Below are 17,521 nucleotides of genomic sequence, written 5' to 3'. Positions count from 1 at the left end.
AAACTTCCAGGAGACTCAATAGTCTCCTATGACGACAATGACCTCTATCAAGATTTTACCAAAAACACAAATAATTGCACTTGAGCAGGAAGGACTCATTTACCATGCCGCAAATTCCTAGGGTCCCCCCTTCCAGTAGGTTTCAATCTTCTGGATTATTTTGGAGTTTGACCCAGTCTATCTCCAAGCTGCCTACTAGTGTGCTACACCCAGTTAACAATTTGCATAACTGTACCAGCAAGCAGCCATGGGAACTGGGGGAAACAAAAAGTAGCTAACTGCTAGGAAGAGGGTGAGAAAAATGACCCTGGCTCTTTATTGTTGGACAATTTTCAGCGACACTTCGTTGTTGAAGCTCAATAGTTTTAATTTATTCATCTTCTCTAACGTTATTGTATCACACTAATCCCCATCATCACTCCTGATCACCCGTGAGAGGAATGACTTAGGGAAATGGGAAAATAGCACACAGGGGAGGGTTTAACAGTGACTCCCGTACTCACATGCAGTAATGTTTCCAGGGCATTTTCACACCTTTTTCTTCCAAAAGAGCTTCACCTCAACTTTGTGATAAGGAAACAGTGTCTCCTTTTTACAAGTGAGGGACCAGAGGTTCACTGAAGTTAAGTGACCCAGCAGATGCCCATAAACGTGTGCACTAATATAGGTATTCTATCCAGGGCTTTCTCCACTGGCACAATGTTTTTGGAGACAGCAAGATGCAGCAGAAGTTTCTGTTTGGTCACAGTTCGGGGCAGAAACGGGGCTATGGTAAACAACTGTGGGAAGGACGTATCAAAAGAAGAAGGGGTGGCATCGATGTGGCCAAGGGAAGAATCTAAGTCTTCTCAAGTCTGTGTCCTTCATGGGCAAACTGTCTGGGGTTGGGGTGGGGGATGGGAGAGAGGGCAGAGGATTCCCGCAGGAGGTGGATGGGCAAGCGAACACCGTCTGGCTGCAGTTTTGAGCTCTCCTTCCGGGCCAACGTTACACTTGCTTTTTTGTGTGAAGCTGAGATGCTGTAGAGTGTTGTCCATCTGGAATTGTTGGTGCTGCAATTCCTCACATAAACAAGTTTATACGGTTAGGTCTAAAATTCCAAATTTTGCTCCTTTTTTCTTAATTTCCAAAGTTCCACACGTCCTTTTCTGATTTACAGGGATGCTGCCCTCTTCATGATTCAGTTTCCCTGTCTCTGTATTAGTAATTTAGTTTTTTATGTTTGGCAAAGAATTATTTGAGAGAAATCTCTCCGAAGATTCAGAAGTAAATCTGATTGATCCTAAAATCTAGCATGTGAAATAAGGAAATGACAAATTTTTAATCAAAGTAAGCAATAATGACAGGTTTATTTAAAATTTCCAGTAGAGAAAACCCACTAGTTTTGGAATAAAAGTACTCAATGTACGAGAGCATAAGTGAATATAAAAGATTAGCAGAAGAAAAATAAAACCAAACACAGTACAAAAAAAATCCTTAAAAGTTTGAAATGGATTTAAACAGGGATGTTCTTTAAATCCTCCAAATATTTAACAGTTGGTGAACAATTCACTTGAAAATTAAAGCCTGTTTCTGTAAACTCCATAAAAAACTGCTTATTAAATTGAAGCACTCCATACGGTTGGTATTGAGACATATAGGCAGTCGATTTCAGAGTAGCAGGAATTACTCATTTGCTCTCACAGTTACATGAATTAACCAGCTGCACAAATGCTTTTTGGAGAGGATGGGATAGAAGGCGCCCAAAAAAAAAAAAGAAAAAAAAGAAAAGGATAAAATGTCTAAAAAATTGAAACACAGCAAAATTCAGGCATCAGTTTGTTTCTTGAAAGTCACAAACTGACTTTTTACAGTATATTCTACATTTGCAGTTGTCATTTCCCTCTCCCCCACCCCCTCAAATACTAAGTCCACTAGTCTAATCCATTCTTAACTTCCAAATATTCTGTACATATATATTTAGCAAAGAGCATATACCTAACATTATTCTGACAGCAGTATGGTCAGCGTACAATTTTAGAAAGATTACTATGTATATCATCAGGTTAAACTTTACTTAAAAAACAAACAAAACCCATTACTAAACAAATAGTTTTAAAATATTATGAAAACCCATGAAAATAAGACTCAACATGGGTTCTAAACCTGATAAAAACACACTTCAGAAAGACTATTAATGCTAAACTTCTGCCAAACGATGACCTTAAAGTGCCAAACACAAAAGAATCTCTTAGGACCATTTCTCTTAGGACCAAATAGATAATTTGTCCCTGGCTTGGCCATCTCTCCTTTAACTATACAGGAAGTCCTGCTAAAAGTATGCATTTTAGTTGATTTTACAATAGAATGTTACAATGTAAACTAAACAGGTTCTCGATATCGACAGTATGTTACCAAGGCTTTTGTTTTTTTTTATTTTTTTAATTTCTGAATCCAACAGTTGGTCACAGAGGTCAAGTATTATCAAGGCTCCTTTGTCAGTTCTTGATCGTGTCTGACTCATCCATCCTTCAAGTACATGCAAGGCTCAATAGTTTTCAAGAGGCAGAAGCCTGAGGCTGTTTAAGACACAGATGAAATAGGATTGTGAGGTGAACCCATCTGAGTAAGAACTTTATCCAGCCACTGGAGGGGGCCATGCAGGTGGATCTCAATCCAGCAGGGGGTGCTAGTAACATCCTGGCGGTGATATTCTGCTCCCCAACCCTAGAAGACACAGTGGAGGTCATTTAACTTGCTTCACTCCGTGATTAAACTTTTTAAGTAAGAAGAATTCAAGTAATCAGACACTCTTGATTAAAGACACAGATGCCTTCCATAAGACAGATGCTTGTGTGCACAAACACATACAGTATGGCAGGCAGTTTCAGGTGATGGGTGTGTTCTAGGCTCCCTAAGTTCCCTCCACAGAATCAAAGTTAAGAAGCACTGGTCTTGGGGAATGAAAGTTTCAAATATATTATAAGGCTGTTTCATTTAACGAAGGCACCTTTTAACTTTTTATCATCAAGAAAATAAAGAAAAAGTCATGTTAGCCAAACTGACTTTCTGCTTCTTCCCTCCTCAGCCACTGAAGGTCCTCCTACCAACACAGAGCTCTTGATCTTTCAGTCTCTAAGCAAACGGGCAGAGGCACATACATATCCAGAAAGCTATTATGGACACCGAAGCATTGCTTTGAATCAATAGATTCCATTATACATTTGTACAAGAAGGTAGTCTGCCAGACATCTTCAGTATGACTGAATCGGGACACTAAAGTTGCAAAAGACAAAGGTAATTTTGCAACTGCAATGATCAAAAATTCACTAGTGTGGTGGGCAATGGAATATAAAGCTCTGATAAACCCTTGTTTCATGAGGAATGTCAGAGAAGGCTGGGTTCTATTTATCTGATACCTATCTACTCCAGGAATTTCAAGAAGTACATATAAATATCAGAACTCTCAGGAAGAAGGTGTGATATACGAAGTGCATATGTATATACATTCATACATTTGTACAAATATCAATACACTGCTATGTTTAATTTAAAGGTATGTGTGCCTGTTTCCCCCATTAGACAGTAAGTTCTTTGAAGGCAGGGATCAGATCTTATTTATCTTCATCTCAAACATCTAGCACAGTGATTGGCACAAAGCAGAAGCTCTAGAAATGCGTGTTCAGCTGAATGGACTTGGAGTTTTCAGATATATGGGGAATTTACTGTGCAAATAATTTAGAAAATGTATGTTTTAAAGTCCAAGATAATCATCTTCAAAATGGCAAAAAGACTGGCTATTAAAATTAGCAAAATGACCTATATAATTTCTCTAAGATGCTAAGTGTGCAAGGGCAAGGTATAAAACCCTTATGGTTTTAATAAAGAACAATACCATATAAATACTATGCAAACTTGTTGTTGCAAATGTATGATAAGCAGCTGCCCTTCATCATGTCAGGAGTTTTTTTTTTTTTTTTTTTTAATTTTTTCTAACGTTTTTTATTTATTTTGGGGACAGAGAGAGACAGAGCATGATTGGGGGAGGGGCAGAGAGAGAGGGAGACACAGAATCGGAAACAGGCTCCAGGCTCCGAGCCATCAGCCCAGAGCCTGACGCGGGGCTCGAACTCACGGACTGCGAGATCGTGACCTGGCTGAAGTCGGACGCTTAACCGACTGCACCACCCAGGCGCCCCATGTCAGGAGTTTTAAAACAAAATTTGTTCACCCTTAGCTTTCCACATCCAGCTTCCCAGCTATGTCTATTATATCTTATATTAGCCTCCATTCCACTATATATCACGTTATTTTATAATTAAGCATATACTAGGCTGTAAGCATTTGTGAAGCTAGAAACTTTAAGGTGCTTTTTTTCATCTTTGTATTAATTCTCTGGAATAGTGCTAAAAATATTTGCTGAATGAATGAAATCCAATACATTTTTAATGCATATCCTCGTATCATAAATACTTTTTATTAGTATCAAGTTTGTTTTTACTTGTGTGTAAATAATTAAAAATCTATAAAAGTAAAACCATTAAAAGTGACAGGGTAAACAATATGAAATGAGTTTGAAGAGAAATCCAACTGGAGCAGTAGAGTCATAGATTCTTCTTGAGTGGCCCTTCAAGAATAATAGACTCATCAAGGGAACTCTGTAATGATTACCACAGTTCCCAACTCTATCCACCCATTTTAAAGATGAACATGAGGAAGGGCAAAAGATCCCTGTGCCTTAATCACACAGTTAAAATAGCAGCTAAGGGGCGCCTGGGTGGCTCAGTTGGTTAAACGTCCGACTTCGGCTCCGGTCATGATGTCACGGTTCGGGAGTTTGAGCCCCTCGTGGGGCTCTATGCTGACAGCTCAAAGCCTGGAGCCTGCTTTGGATTCTAGGTCTCTCTCTCTCTCTGCCCCTCCCCCCACGCATGTTCTTTCTCACTCTCTCAAAAATAAATGTTAAAAAATAAAATAAAATAAAATAAAATAAAATAAAATAAAATAAAATGGCAGATAAAACTAGAACCTGGGTTTCCTGACTCTTAATAGGTATTCTTAGGCGCCTGGGTGGCTAAGTTTGCTAAATGCCAGACTTCAGGTGAGGTCATGATCTCATGGTTCGTGCCCTGTGTTGGGCTCTGTGCTGACAGCTCAGAGCCTGGAGCCTGCTTCAGATTCTGTGTCTCCCTCTCTCTGCCCTTCTCTCGCTCACACTTTGTCTCTCTCTCTCTCTTTCAAAAATAAATAAACATTAAAAAAAAATAGGTATTCTTTCCTCAATACCAATAAAACAACAAATAAGGGGCACCTCAGTGGCTCAGTCAGTTAAGGGTCCAACTCTTGATCTCAGCTCAGGGCACGATCTCATGGTTCGTGAGACAGAGCCCTGAGCTGGGCTCTGTGGTGACAGCGCAAAGCCTGTTCGGGATTCTCTCTCTGCCTCTTCCCTGCTTGTGCAAGCACGCACCCTCTCTCCCTCAAAATAAATCAACTGTAAAAAAAAAATTAAAAAAAAAAAAAACCCAACAAACAAAAACCATCGCTGGCAAGTCAGAGTCTTCATTTTAAAATTCATTTTAGCCAAATGCAAAGTCAAAAATTAAACCGTGAATGTTAATAGTGCATGAGAAAGATCTTTCCAGTCCCATAGGTACACAGCATATTGGTAAACTTCTTTAAAAGGTAAAAACCCTCCTTTAATACTAACAAGGTACCATACTCAGCCACACACACACATCACAAAACTGGTGAATTATGTTTCAAGAAAACCAACACCAGGAGAAAAAACTCAGAATCTGCTAATATGATTCAAGAAGTAAGAAAAAAATGATATTCAGGGAAAGGCATCTTTGATCTAAAGGATGATTAACAAAGTAAGGTTCCAAAATTACCCTCTGTAATACATACATTACAAAACAGGTTTCACGACAAGTTGGGTGAGCTTCTGAAGAGAGGACATAAAAGGTGATTGCCTCACCCAAATATATAATTAGTTTTGTTTCTCAAGGTAACAGAGGATGAAATTTTATCTTTGAGTATTTAGAGACAAGTCAGTTACTAGAATAAGTTACAACTCATGAAATCTAGTCAGATATTTGATATTTAATTTTGACATCTTAAAATTTTTTTATTTCTTGGAGGTGGAAGAGAAGGGAGAAAGAGATCAATTATTGTGAGCAATGTCTTTAACCTTCTCCATCCTCAACCCTAACAACAGTCTTAGAACGAAGGTATCTACTGATCTTTGGGCAAGGGTCTTATTAACTTCTGAATTATAGGAAAACCATGAGGTTTTACTGGAACCATTAAAAAAACCTGACCTATCACAAATAAACCCCAGCATGGTGAACTTTTATTTAAAAAAGATCACTCATTTATTGCTGAAACAAAAGCAACAAATGTTGTCATCATAAAGGTACTAAAAACGCAGAATGAAAAGGAAGGGGGGTTTGTTTACTGAATTAATCTTTTAAGAAAATCGTGCATTTAAATTATATATGTTAAATATACAACAAAACATATTCTTATGGTATTACAGTAGCTAAAATAGTGCTTATTTGAAGAGGAAAAAGTTATTAAAGCCTGCTACACTGTTGAGATTTAAATACAAACACTCCTATATTCTAATTGTATCCTAGTAACTGACACCCTCACTAAAGTTTAAAAAATGCCTAGGTAATATGTTGGCTTCTATGGACATATATCAAGAGGATATAGATTTATATACTGCGAGAAAGCACAGCAAACATGTTAAAGCCTAAGCAGAGGACTTACTTACTTTTACAAAGCTCATGCGGATAGTACACATTTTAGTGAGCTCATAGACTGTCTCGAAGCCATGGTTCACAGACTGTGCCAATAACTGAGCGAATTCTTGGTTATTAAAAATTTTCAAACTACACCCACTAGGGATCTTGCAAACAGTAGTGGGGTGAAATCCATGATGGTAGTTGCAGTTCCGACTTTGCACAAAGATGCTGCTGTCGCTGAGGCATTCAGCATACACTTCCCCTCCCACATAGTAAAGATGCACTCCTGTAGGAAGACAAGGGACGGGTCATATTCATTATCATTTCTCACAGCTGAAAGGCATCTGTGTCTCTTCAATATATGAATTCGCATGGATTTAAACTTTGGTTTTTCTCTAAATCTTGTACAGCTGATAAAATCTTAGTTAACCGTATTAGCTAATACAATGTCCTTTTGTTAACGTGTATGTCTAAGAGGTTTCTAAGAAATAATATAACAACACAGTCTCGTAAAAATTAGTAGCGAGATATAGCAAGTTCATTTTGATAAGAGTCTAATGCCCTATTTGGCCATGGGTTGAAAGCATATTCTCACTCTAAAAATACAGCACAATAAAGCCGGACTTATTGGATTCTACATATACTCATCATATGAGCTCTCTTTCTTGCATTTATTTTGTAGCTCAGCTCTTTGAAAATGTTAGGGTAGGAGAAGGGAGAATCAAAAGTAAAAGGGCTAGAAAACCACATGGAGGAAGTAGTGCTGAGAGCTAGAAGATGAAGGTCTGGGGGGTGGGGGGGGGGAACTATAAAAATAATTCATACTGTGTGGAATCTGATCTCCCTGAACTACCATCTGCTCCAAACTTCTTCCTGTGACATCTTGGAGTGCCAGGAGTGTTGGAAATTGATCCTACCCAGCCTTTAAAAAAAGGAAACGTGGCGGGGGGGGGGGGGGGGCACGTTTTGACAAAGCCCTACACCATTAAGGGAGATTATTATAGGCCATGCAGCAAACAGAGTCCCACGCCATGTGGCTTTAAACAATCCACCTTGCAGGCAACTCCAGCATGGCTCAGCCAATGCTAAAACTACGGTCTCCAATCCAATCCAAAATATTATGCATTGTGTTTACATGTACACACAATGTCTACGACTTCTGTGGCAATTAAATAGCTGCTGGAGCAGAAGTCCATTTTCCTGCTTGATGTAGAGAAAACAATTTGAGAGAGAGAGAGAGCGCACGCACGAGAAACTGTGTGTGTGCGTACACACACGTGTTTACTTTTTCTCCTGATTATAAAAATGAGGAATTTTCATTTTCAAAAATTTAGAAAGTAAAACAAAATATAAAGAATAAGAAAATATCACCACTTGTTTAGTGATGTAGAGGCAAAAGTTAACAGTTTGATGTGCTGTATTTGGTTTTGACTACTACTAAACTTTCTCTGTAAACATTTAAAGTTATCTACACGATTATATGGATACAACAATTTAGCGATTCTCCCGTTACTGGACCATAGTGTTGACACTAATTTTCTTCTGTTGTAACAATGCCAGGATGAATGTCTCTGGATAATTTTTGATAATATCCTTAGGAGAGATTCCTGGAAGTTAAATCACTGGATCGAAAGCTCTTGATTCACTTTGCCAAACGACTTTCCAGAATGCTTATATCAATTTACACCCTACCGGCAGTATATGAGTGCCTTTATCATTTTGCCCATGCCAGTACTGAGTGAGTTTAAGACAAAAAAAAAAAAAATTAAAATAAATTTTCGCTGAAAAACAATATTGTTTTCATTTACATGTGAGACTGGATATGCTCTCATATGTTTATTAGCCATCTGTGTTTCTCTTACGAACTTACTGTTCATATTTCTTACCTATGTATCCTACTGGGGTTCTAATATTTTTATTATTTTTTTATGAGCTGCAAGTAAGATATAAATAATTTATTTCCTATTTGTTTCCCTATCAGTCCTTTGTCTTTTAATTTTGTTCTTGGTGTCTGCTTTTTTTTTTTAACCTACAGAAGTTTGAAAGCTTTGAGTAGTCAAATTCTCTTGTGATCTTTTCTATTGCTTTTTATGCTTAGAAAATTTCTGTCTCCGATAAAATGTATTTTTCTTCTTGCTTTTTAACAGCTTGCCATTAAAAAAAAAAAACCCCTCAATTCACTAATCTATTTGCATATGTGAAATGAGGTCAGGGTTCCTCCCTACAGCCTCAACTAAAAACTAACTTTGTTACTGCAGGACCATTAGAAGACTACTGATTTGTTATGCTTCACTTAACATACATTAATTTTGAAATACAACATAGTCTGAGTTTAATTTATTCTACCATTTTGTCTATACCCTGACTTAATTGTAGTTTCATAATTAACCTAACATCAAGAATTTTTTCTTTACTCTTCCATTAAAAAAATTAGCTATTTTCACTTGTTTAACCTGCCAGGTAATATTCAGATCATATTTTCCGACTTTCAAAAAATAACACATTGTGATTCTGGCATAGATTATTTTAAACCATAAATTGAATTAGGAAGAAAGGATATCCTTAAAATATTCTCACAATATTAAGCCTTCTCTTTAAGGAACACAGACTGCTTATTTACATATCTAAATTTTCTGTCTCAGTAAAATTTGGTTTTCTTTACCTAATTCTCATGTATTGCTCATTCATATTATTTCCAAAATTTTACGTTTTCTGTTGATATTAGAAGCATGATTTTCCTTTACATTATATTTTCTAACTGGTTATTGCCAGATTAAAGAAAACTGACATAAAATCTCTAAAACTAAATTCTTTAAAGGTTTCTAGATAAACAACCATAACTTCTGAATAAACACAACAACCACGAGTATTACTTATGTCAGTAATACCTACATCGGTGAAAGAAGAAAGGCACTCATCCATAGACTTATGGTATAAGTGGAAATTAATAAAAGCTTTCTGGAAAGTAATTGGCATAATATATCAAGACCCTTGACCTACTAACTTGAGTTCAAGAATCTCTCCCAAAAATATTATCAATTAATCATATCATCTGCAATAATTACAATTTTGGCTTATTTCCATTATCAATAATTCTACATTTGAATACGCTAGTCAAGATATCTGGAACAATGTTAAGTATCAGCATTCCCAGAATCCGTATTTTCTTCCTAATTTTTAATAGAAATATTCTAGAGTACAATGGCTTTTTACTACTTTGGGGTAACGGTCAACTTTAGAACTTAATGAAAAATTTCTCCCTTGATCCCAAATATATGCAATATTGTGTTTATGTACAATTTTCAGGGTTTACAGATCATGGAAAGAGATCTATATGTTATGAACCTAGGTTCAAGCATTTCATCATTAAATGCGGAGTTTAGGATTTGGTTTTTTTCCCCCTTAATCATATTAAGGAACTATCAAGTCCTGTTTTAGGAGGTTTTTTTGTTTCTTTGTTTGTTTGTTTGTTTTTTCCAGGATCGAGTATTGAACTTTACCTCAAATGCCTTTTAAGCATTTACTAAATGACCTCTTAATTTGGTCCACTGTTCTAAATTTTATAGTAGGTCCTTTAAAAAAAAATGTTTACTCTGGAAATAATTTCAAATGTACAGAAACAGAATAGCCAAGAAAAACAAAAGAAGACCCATGTAACCACTATCCTGATTCATTTATTGTGACAATTTATTCTATATTTTTTATCATTCGCACCTCCTTCCCCTCTATTTTTTTCACACACTCTCATATGCATATATGTATATACATACATATGTGTATATGTATACATAAACATATACACACATATACATCCATATATATATTCTGACACAGATTTGTTTTAGATGGATAGATATTTGTATATGTGCATATATGTGTGTATTTCCTAAGAATAGGCATACTCTCTTACATAGTGACAATATAGTTAGCAATGCCAGTATATGTAACATTGATATAATACTCTCATCCAATCTACCACTCATATTTTAACTTTGCCTGCTGATCCCAATAAGGTCCTCTGTGTTATTTTTCCTGTCTGGCACAGATCATGCCCAGGGTCAGCTTATTACCTAGCTGTCATATCACTTTAATCTCTTTTAATTTGGAACATTTCACACCTTTGTCTCTTGACATTGATATTTTAGAAGAATACAGTTCCTCTTCACCCTTTTTAATAACATGTTCCTCATTTTGGATTTGTCTGAAATTTCCCCATGATTAGATTCAGATTTGCATTCTCAACTGGAATTCTGCACAGGTGATGTTACTTCTTTCTCAGGGCATCACATCTGGTGGTATATGGGATCCATCTGTCTCTCACTGGTGATGATAATTTTGATCTCCCAGTCAAGATGCTGTCCAATGTCTCCACTGTATAACTACTCATTTCTATTCTCCCTTGTTACTAACAGCCAGTCTGTGAGGAGACACTGTAAGACCATGCAGATATCCTGATTCTTGCAAAAAATTCTCTCTTTAGTATTCACTGAGGATTCTTGCCTGATGGCTGCAAAATGATGACTTTCAAACTCTAGCACTCACTGCACATTTGTGAACCAGCTTTCCCCATTCATTCCTTATCCTTATCTATGTATTATTGGCACGGGCTTATAAATTACTATGGTTTTTCAGTGGCTTAAAATCCATGACCATACTTCATTATTTTGTTACTCAAACTGTCCCAGAAGTGGCCAGGGGAAGCACCTCCAAGATGGCTCCTGTGACACGCCCCCATCACTTTCATTGGCATCTCTTCACTTTCTGATAGAACAAAATGTTCCAGGCTCAACTCTGTCTACCTGGTCCGGACTTGGGAGTCAGCCCTTTCCCTGAGGAGTCCTGACTCCTCTCAGTGGGAAATGGTGTTAGAGACGATGAGCTGAGAACCAGACGTGTTTATGGCTCCTGGGCATCTTTGCCTGCTGGCCCTTTCAGCAGACAGATCAGAAACTACATGCACGTATGAGCACATCTAAATATGCATACGCATACACACACACATCCACGTGTACACACATATGTACATGTATTATTAAGTCATGATTTCACCCTGATACCTCCACAGGGTGAATTTTTTGCCCTCCTCCATACTTGTATGTTTCTTACTCCACAGTGAAAATCCAGGCTCCCGGAAACATCCACATTCAGTCATTTGCTTAATCTTATAACTAAAAGTTCCATAACTTTTATTCATACTGCCACTAAGCAATCAAAGCCTACTAAAATGAGCTCGGGATTTGTTTACAAGCACTCTACCCTACCTGGCCCAGACTGAAGAAACACAGCCAAATACTATATTCCTAAGTTATTCTGGACTGGTTCTTTCTTTACTTTTCCCAGTGAGTTATGGTACTCATTTGAAACATATTATTTTACTTGTTTTAACTTGCATTTAGTTTTAGGTTGTAAGTCACTCTTTAACAGCTATTTTATTCTGCAGCAAAACACAAGATGGAAGAGTGCCCCCCCCCGCCCAGATCAATATTTCAGCTGGTTAATATCAATTCCTATGAGGTGGCAGGACACAAACACTGCTGACTGAAAAGTGAGTAGCGTCCTGATAATACAAACTGAAAAGCTATTTACAAACAGCAGCCAGTGTTTATTACCTGGTGTTTGCCCTGGTAGGCTGCTCCAGGAACAATTGCGTCAGTTCTAGGGGAACAGGGGCACAACAGACACATATGTGAAAGAGGTTCAAGTGAAAACTCACCTTTTCCAATATGCCGCCTGGTGTTTTCAATAGTGGAATTCCGGTTAACGTTGGAGAGCAGCCCAAGGCAGAAACGGTTCTTATTGTTGGAAGGATCGGTGAAACCATCCACCAACACACTTGTGGAGGAGGCATGGAACGCTTCGCCCACACGATTATTGAGCTCATAGTAGACAATAGAGCACCAGTGTTTTGGTTCCTCATAAGCGACCGCCTGAACATCTGTAAGAAAGAAAACCTTACAGTCAACCTCAGCGAGTGCCTGGGGCTCTCAAACACTGAAGCTGTGTTGTCAAACTGGCTCAGGACCCTGGAATGCAGGTACGGGAAGGCAACTGCTATTAGAATGTATACGGTTTCTCTAGGATATCTGAAACAGGTACTCCTCACCTCACAAAGTGTGACGTCCTCCTTCAACTGGAAAATAATTTTCTCCAATTACTATCAGATAACCAAAACGCCAGCTAAGCAAGCATACCAACAGCATTTGCTGCACACTCACAATATGCTACTTGCTCCGTAATATGCCAAAATGGAAATTACCCCCACCGCAGATGCTGGCTCACCATCTAAAGAAACACAAGTGGCAAGTGAAAAACAAATGGAAAGAGAACAATCGAGGACAGGAAATGTGCCAAAGGTGCTGGCAGAAAAAGGGTGACTTTCAACAAAGCCTTAGTAGGCCTATGCTTTTTCAAAGCAATGAAAATCGGTTTCTAATTATTGATAAGAAGTTCCCTTACTTCACATTAAGCTGCCAATAACTATCACAGCCACAGCTTTGCTCCAGTCCTTAAACTCAGGAAGAAATCTTGCCAGCTGGCCATTTTTACAGAATGAATCATATCTCTCTCATCCAGATTTCATGCTAACTTCCTTATATTTGCTTTAAGTCATGCAGAGCAGGTGTGTTTTGTCTCTCCATTCCCAGAATGGGCCAACAATGGAAATTACCCAACTTTACTGACAGGATGCAGCTTGTTAAGTCAAATCTCTTAAGACTAACAAATCTCCAAACAGAACATGCTTCTAAACATTTGCAACTAAAAGGTTCTAAAGATAAGTTCCTTCTGTAGTAAAACCTCTTTTACCACTGCTTTAGAGATTCCAGGAATATAAACCACGTATGCCCACTGTGCCAATATGTAATGATCTGAGGTTTACGAGGTCCTGAGCATACAAATGTACAAAGAGAAAGAATATCCACATTAGAAGCATAAACTGGACTGTTTAGGAAAAAGTACTTCTGTGTTCGCTTAACAACAACCTCCACAAATATCATAATGCACTTTATTTTAGAATTCGGTAAGGAAAACAGAACAATCCTTAAAAAAATCCACACACACATTAGCTGCTCTATACACTGGATCAGGTGAGCCAAAAACAAGCATACACTATCTTCCCTGCTAAGCAACTATCCCATGTCAATTTACTGTATTTCAAAGAATGAAATTTTAGTGATTTACATAGTGCTAAATCTTAAAAGAAAACTGTAACATCATTATAGAAGGCTTTTATCAGCTATCAGGATTGTTCAAAATACTACTCATTTAGGTCAGAAGATGACAACATTTTTCTGTAAAAGACCAGAAAGATTTTGTGGGGCATATGGTCTCTACTGTAACTATTCAACTGTGCCCTCGTAGTGCTAAAACTGCCACAGATAATGTGTAATGGACATAGCTGTGTTCCCATAAAAATTTATTTACAAAAAACAGGCAGCAGGCTGAATTGGCCTGTGGGCTGTAGTGTGCTGACTCCTGCTTTAGGAAAACCACCAAAGGTAAAAACAGTAACAGAAAGGCCGACATTCTTTCCTCATGAAGATATTAACTGTGAACTTATTTCTAATGGGGAAATTTTTAAAAGCTATTTAAAGGAAAAATTTTAAAGCAATTTAAAGGCCTGTTTCCTGAAATCAGACATTTTAGGCTTAACAACAATAGCTACAGGGTCCACACGCTCATAGCTGTAGAGCAGTCCTGTGTCCATTCTCTCCTGCGATCCTTGTTCCCCAAATACCAATTCCAAAGATGTGTGAGACACAAGTCACTTTCCCCAACCAGAAGCTTTATCTGTTGGTTCATAATTATGTTTGGGAAGATGTTCTAGAGATTATCAGGAACCATCAGATACAGAGCCAATGAAGATGTAAAAATATTTTACAGATGAAAAAGGTGTACATTCAGGGACACCTGGGTGGCTCAATCAGTTGAGCGTCAGACCTTGGCTCAGGTCGTGATCTCATGGTTTGTGGGCTTGAGCCTCGCATCGGGCTCCACGCTGACAGCGCAGGGCCTGATTCAGATCCTCTGTCTCCTTCTCTCTCTCTACTCCTCCTCCCCTCCCCAAAATAAATAAACTTTAACAATAAACAAATAAAATAGGAAGGTGTACATTTCAATTTATTACACTGCACATCTAAAAAAGGTTCTTTCATCATATTTTAAGAACTTAAAAGATGTAAGCAACTCTGACAAAGTCTGAGATATCTCCAATTTTAATAAAGTCAGAATGAAATGAGACCTACACCTAGTAACTAGATTGCCTTATAACTTCAATTTGCATAAAATTTACACAGTGAAGTTTCATGCCACGTGTTGAGTGCACCAGTGAAGCATCTTCCTCCACGAGAGGTTGTCTGGGAACAGTTTTCTTCCACCATTTGGTCATGACTTCCTACAGGTGCTCAGGGATTCTCCCGACACTCACTGCTCTCAGTTCTCTGCTCCGTTAGGCCTACCCCGCTAGCCACTGCAGACCTCGAAACACACCCATCCTCCACCAGAAAGGGAAAGGAATGACCCGACCTGCTTATAGGTTCTGCTTCTAAGTTCTTCCAGGTGAGAACAGGAAAAACACATGCCTCAACCCCTTTCTGTAACAAGGTTAGAAACAAGTAAATATAGCAAGAAAAAAATGTTAGTAGTTCTTTCCAGTTGCAGCTGTGTATGGATAAGGGCTAAGACTCTACCAACAAAGGAACCTTTGGGAAGCCTTGTTATATGAACTTCTAATTTTGGACATCACCAGTGACATCCCCACTTCAGTAAAGTTATGCTCACTGTTTCTCAATACCTACCTTTGTCCTTCACTTAAAAATATTCTTTTATTGCCAATTTAAAATTATTAAGTATTGTGCTCAAAACAGATGACCACACAATTATACACAGGCCTTCATTAGTCAAATCAGTGTGTTTGTTCTTCATATAAAAGACTTACTTGTAATCCAAAAAATTCTCTCTATCCAGCTTCTCTTATTGTGCTTTCTCCAATAGCTATCTTTTTACAGACTAATAAACATTTGTGAGAGAAAGTAACATTTGGACAGATAAACTTCAGACACTAAAAAGGGATAAACAGCAATTCATTTTACCTCCTCTGTTGATTTCTGAGGGCAGTGAAGGTGCCATCATATTTGTGTCCATTGGCTGGGAGCCATCCTGGGTCATGGGGTCCTCAGGAGGCAGGTAAGCAGGCGGGGGCGTATCAGCTACAAAGTTTAAGAGAAAGAAAAGATTTCTTTATCTTTAAATAACCACACACACTTAAAACATAAATTCTGTGAAATTCCTGAGAGTAAACTGCCATTTCAACCTCATCAGAAAATGGACGCTAGACACTGAACTCGGTGTATACTTCCTGAAAATGACCGGCATCTCGTGATTTTGTACAACCGTAGAGAGAATTCAGGGGGAGGAAAAGCACTATATGCCAGTTCCAGAAGTCGTCTGCCTTTCCAGGATCATGCTGTCTTGAAACAATCAGGAGAGCATTTAAACATGTTTTCATACAGTCCACTTTAAGAGGACCTCTGCATTTCATAGTTTCACTGGTGGATGGAACACCTTTGAAAGCTACGTAGGATCTCTTAAGAAAAGGAGCTTCAGGGTTTCTTACTTTAAACCCACAGGCTTTTAGGAATTTACCAACTGAGTTTCATTATCGCCAATTAGTTTACGGATTTAAACTGTTAATTTCCCATGACTTCAAGCAATCTGTTAGGACTACCTTACCCCTACCTGCTTAAATAATCACTAGTTTTAAAACCCCTAGTAGCAGAATAACAGGAAATAAATCAATTTATCACAGCCATCTTCTATTTCAGAATTTACATGTTTCTTCTAGAAAGCTCAAAGTCAGCTGGCAATAAGAGGCAAACAACATGACTTGAAACAAAGAACACTAATATAGGTCTTTTGTGTTTTCTTAAATAAAATAAGGGGTAGGGGTTCCCCACAAATAATCCTTTGTGATCAAAAAACAAGTTCCTCACTGGCTATTGTGAGCCCATCTAGCACACCAGACAGGGCAGGGAACAAAGTTTTACCTTAGGGAACCATGAATAACTTGGAGAAGTAGCCCAGATCACTCAGGGCAACTGCTGAACACAAATAGCTAATACTGCTGCTCCTTCACAGCTTTTCAGAGATTTCCAAAGACTGACTCTCCAGCTGAATTGCAACCCAGTAACTTCCACCATCCAGCGGCTAACAAGCAAGGACTCACGACACAAAGACAGGACTATGGGGACCTTATCTGGATGCCTTTTTCACCCTTTCCTCCAGCTTATTTTAATTCAGCTTCTTCCCTGCAGCTGTAACACAGACTCCACTTTGCTTCCAGCCAGGAATGAAGACCTAGAGCATCCTCCGAGACCAAATCCGATAAATTTCCACAAACGAGCTGGTGAAAATGTCCTCAGCAGCCTGTGGCACCAGCAGCACTGAGAAAGTGCTACCAGCTACCTATGGGTGATGCTCTACTATGCCCACAAGTGCCTCCTCCCACCCTTGGCGGCTTTCTCTTTTCCACATCACTTTTGCTTGGCCTGCGTCTTAATCCCTGACAGCCGGGAACAAAGTGTAAACTCAAGCAATAATCTTTCCGTTTTTCACTCCGGGGGCCCACCCTGGGTTTGCTGCTGCTCCCAAGCTTCTGAAACCATCTCTTCACCACTAACCTGTTTATCAAACCCAACAGTTCCGGGTGAGGGTGGGGGCAATAGGAAATAACCAGACGATACTTAGTTTGATTTCTAAACTAATCTATATTTCCCCCTCCCCTGCCCTTCCCA

At 38.4% G+C, this 17,521-nt stretch overlaps 1 protein-coding gene across 8 annotated transcripts in view; it reads right to left on the bottom strand.

Moving 5' to 3' along the window:
- Nucleotides 1-1,744: 1,744 nt before the first annotated feature.
- Nucleotides 1,745-17,521, bottom strand: part of SMAD1 (SMAD family member 1) — an 80,048-nt gene continuing 64,271 nt past the window's right edge. For all 8 annotated transcript variants that reach the window (XM_049631202.1, XM_049631205.1, XM_049631197.1 and 5 more), the window contains exons 4-7: nucleotides 15,821-15,937; nucleotides 12,445-12,666; nucleotides 6,761-7,017; nucleotides 1,745-2,706 (exon numbers count right to left, since the gene is read on the bottom strand). In XM_049631202.1, the coding sequence (XP_049487159.1) occupies nucleotides 2,563-2,706; nucleotides 6,761-7,017; nucleotides 12,445-12,666; nucleotides 15,821-15,937 (740 nt within the window). In that variant the 3' untranslated portion in view covers nucleotides 1,745-2,562. The remainder of the gene's footprint in view (nucleotides 2,707-6,760; nucleotides 7,018-12,444; nucleotides 12,667-15,820; nucleotides 15,938-17,521) is intronic.

This window comes from Panthera uncia, chromosome B1 (genome assembly GCF_023721935.1).
Source record: "Panthera uncia isolate 11264 chromosome B1, Puncia_PCG_1.0, whole genome shotgun sequence".
Taxonomy (NCBI): Eukaryota; Metazoa; Chordata; class Mammalia; order Carnivora; family Felidae; genus Panthera; species Panthera uncia.
Note: the sequence above shows the minus strand (reverse complement) of the source record. Positions and strands in the feature narration are given on the sequence as shown.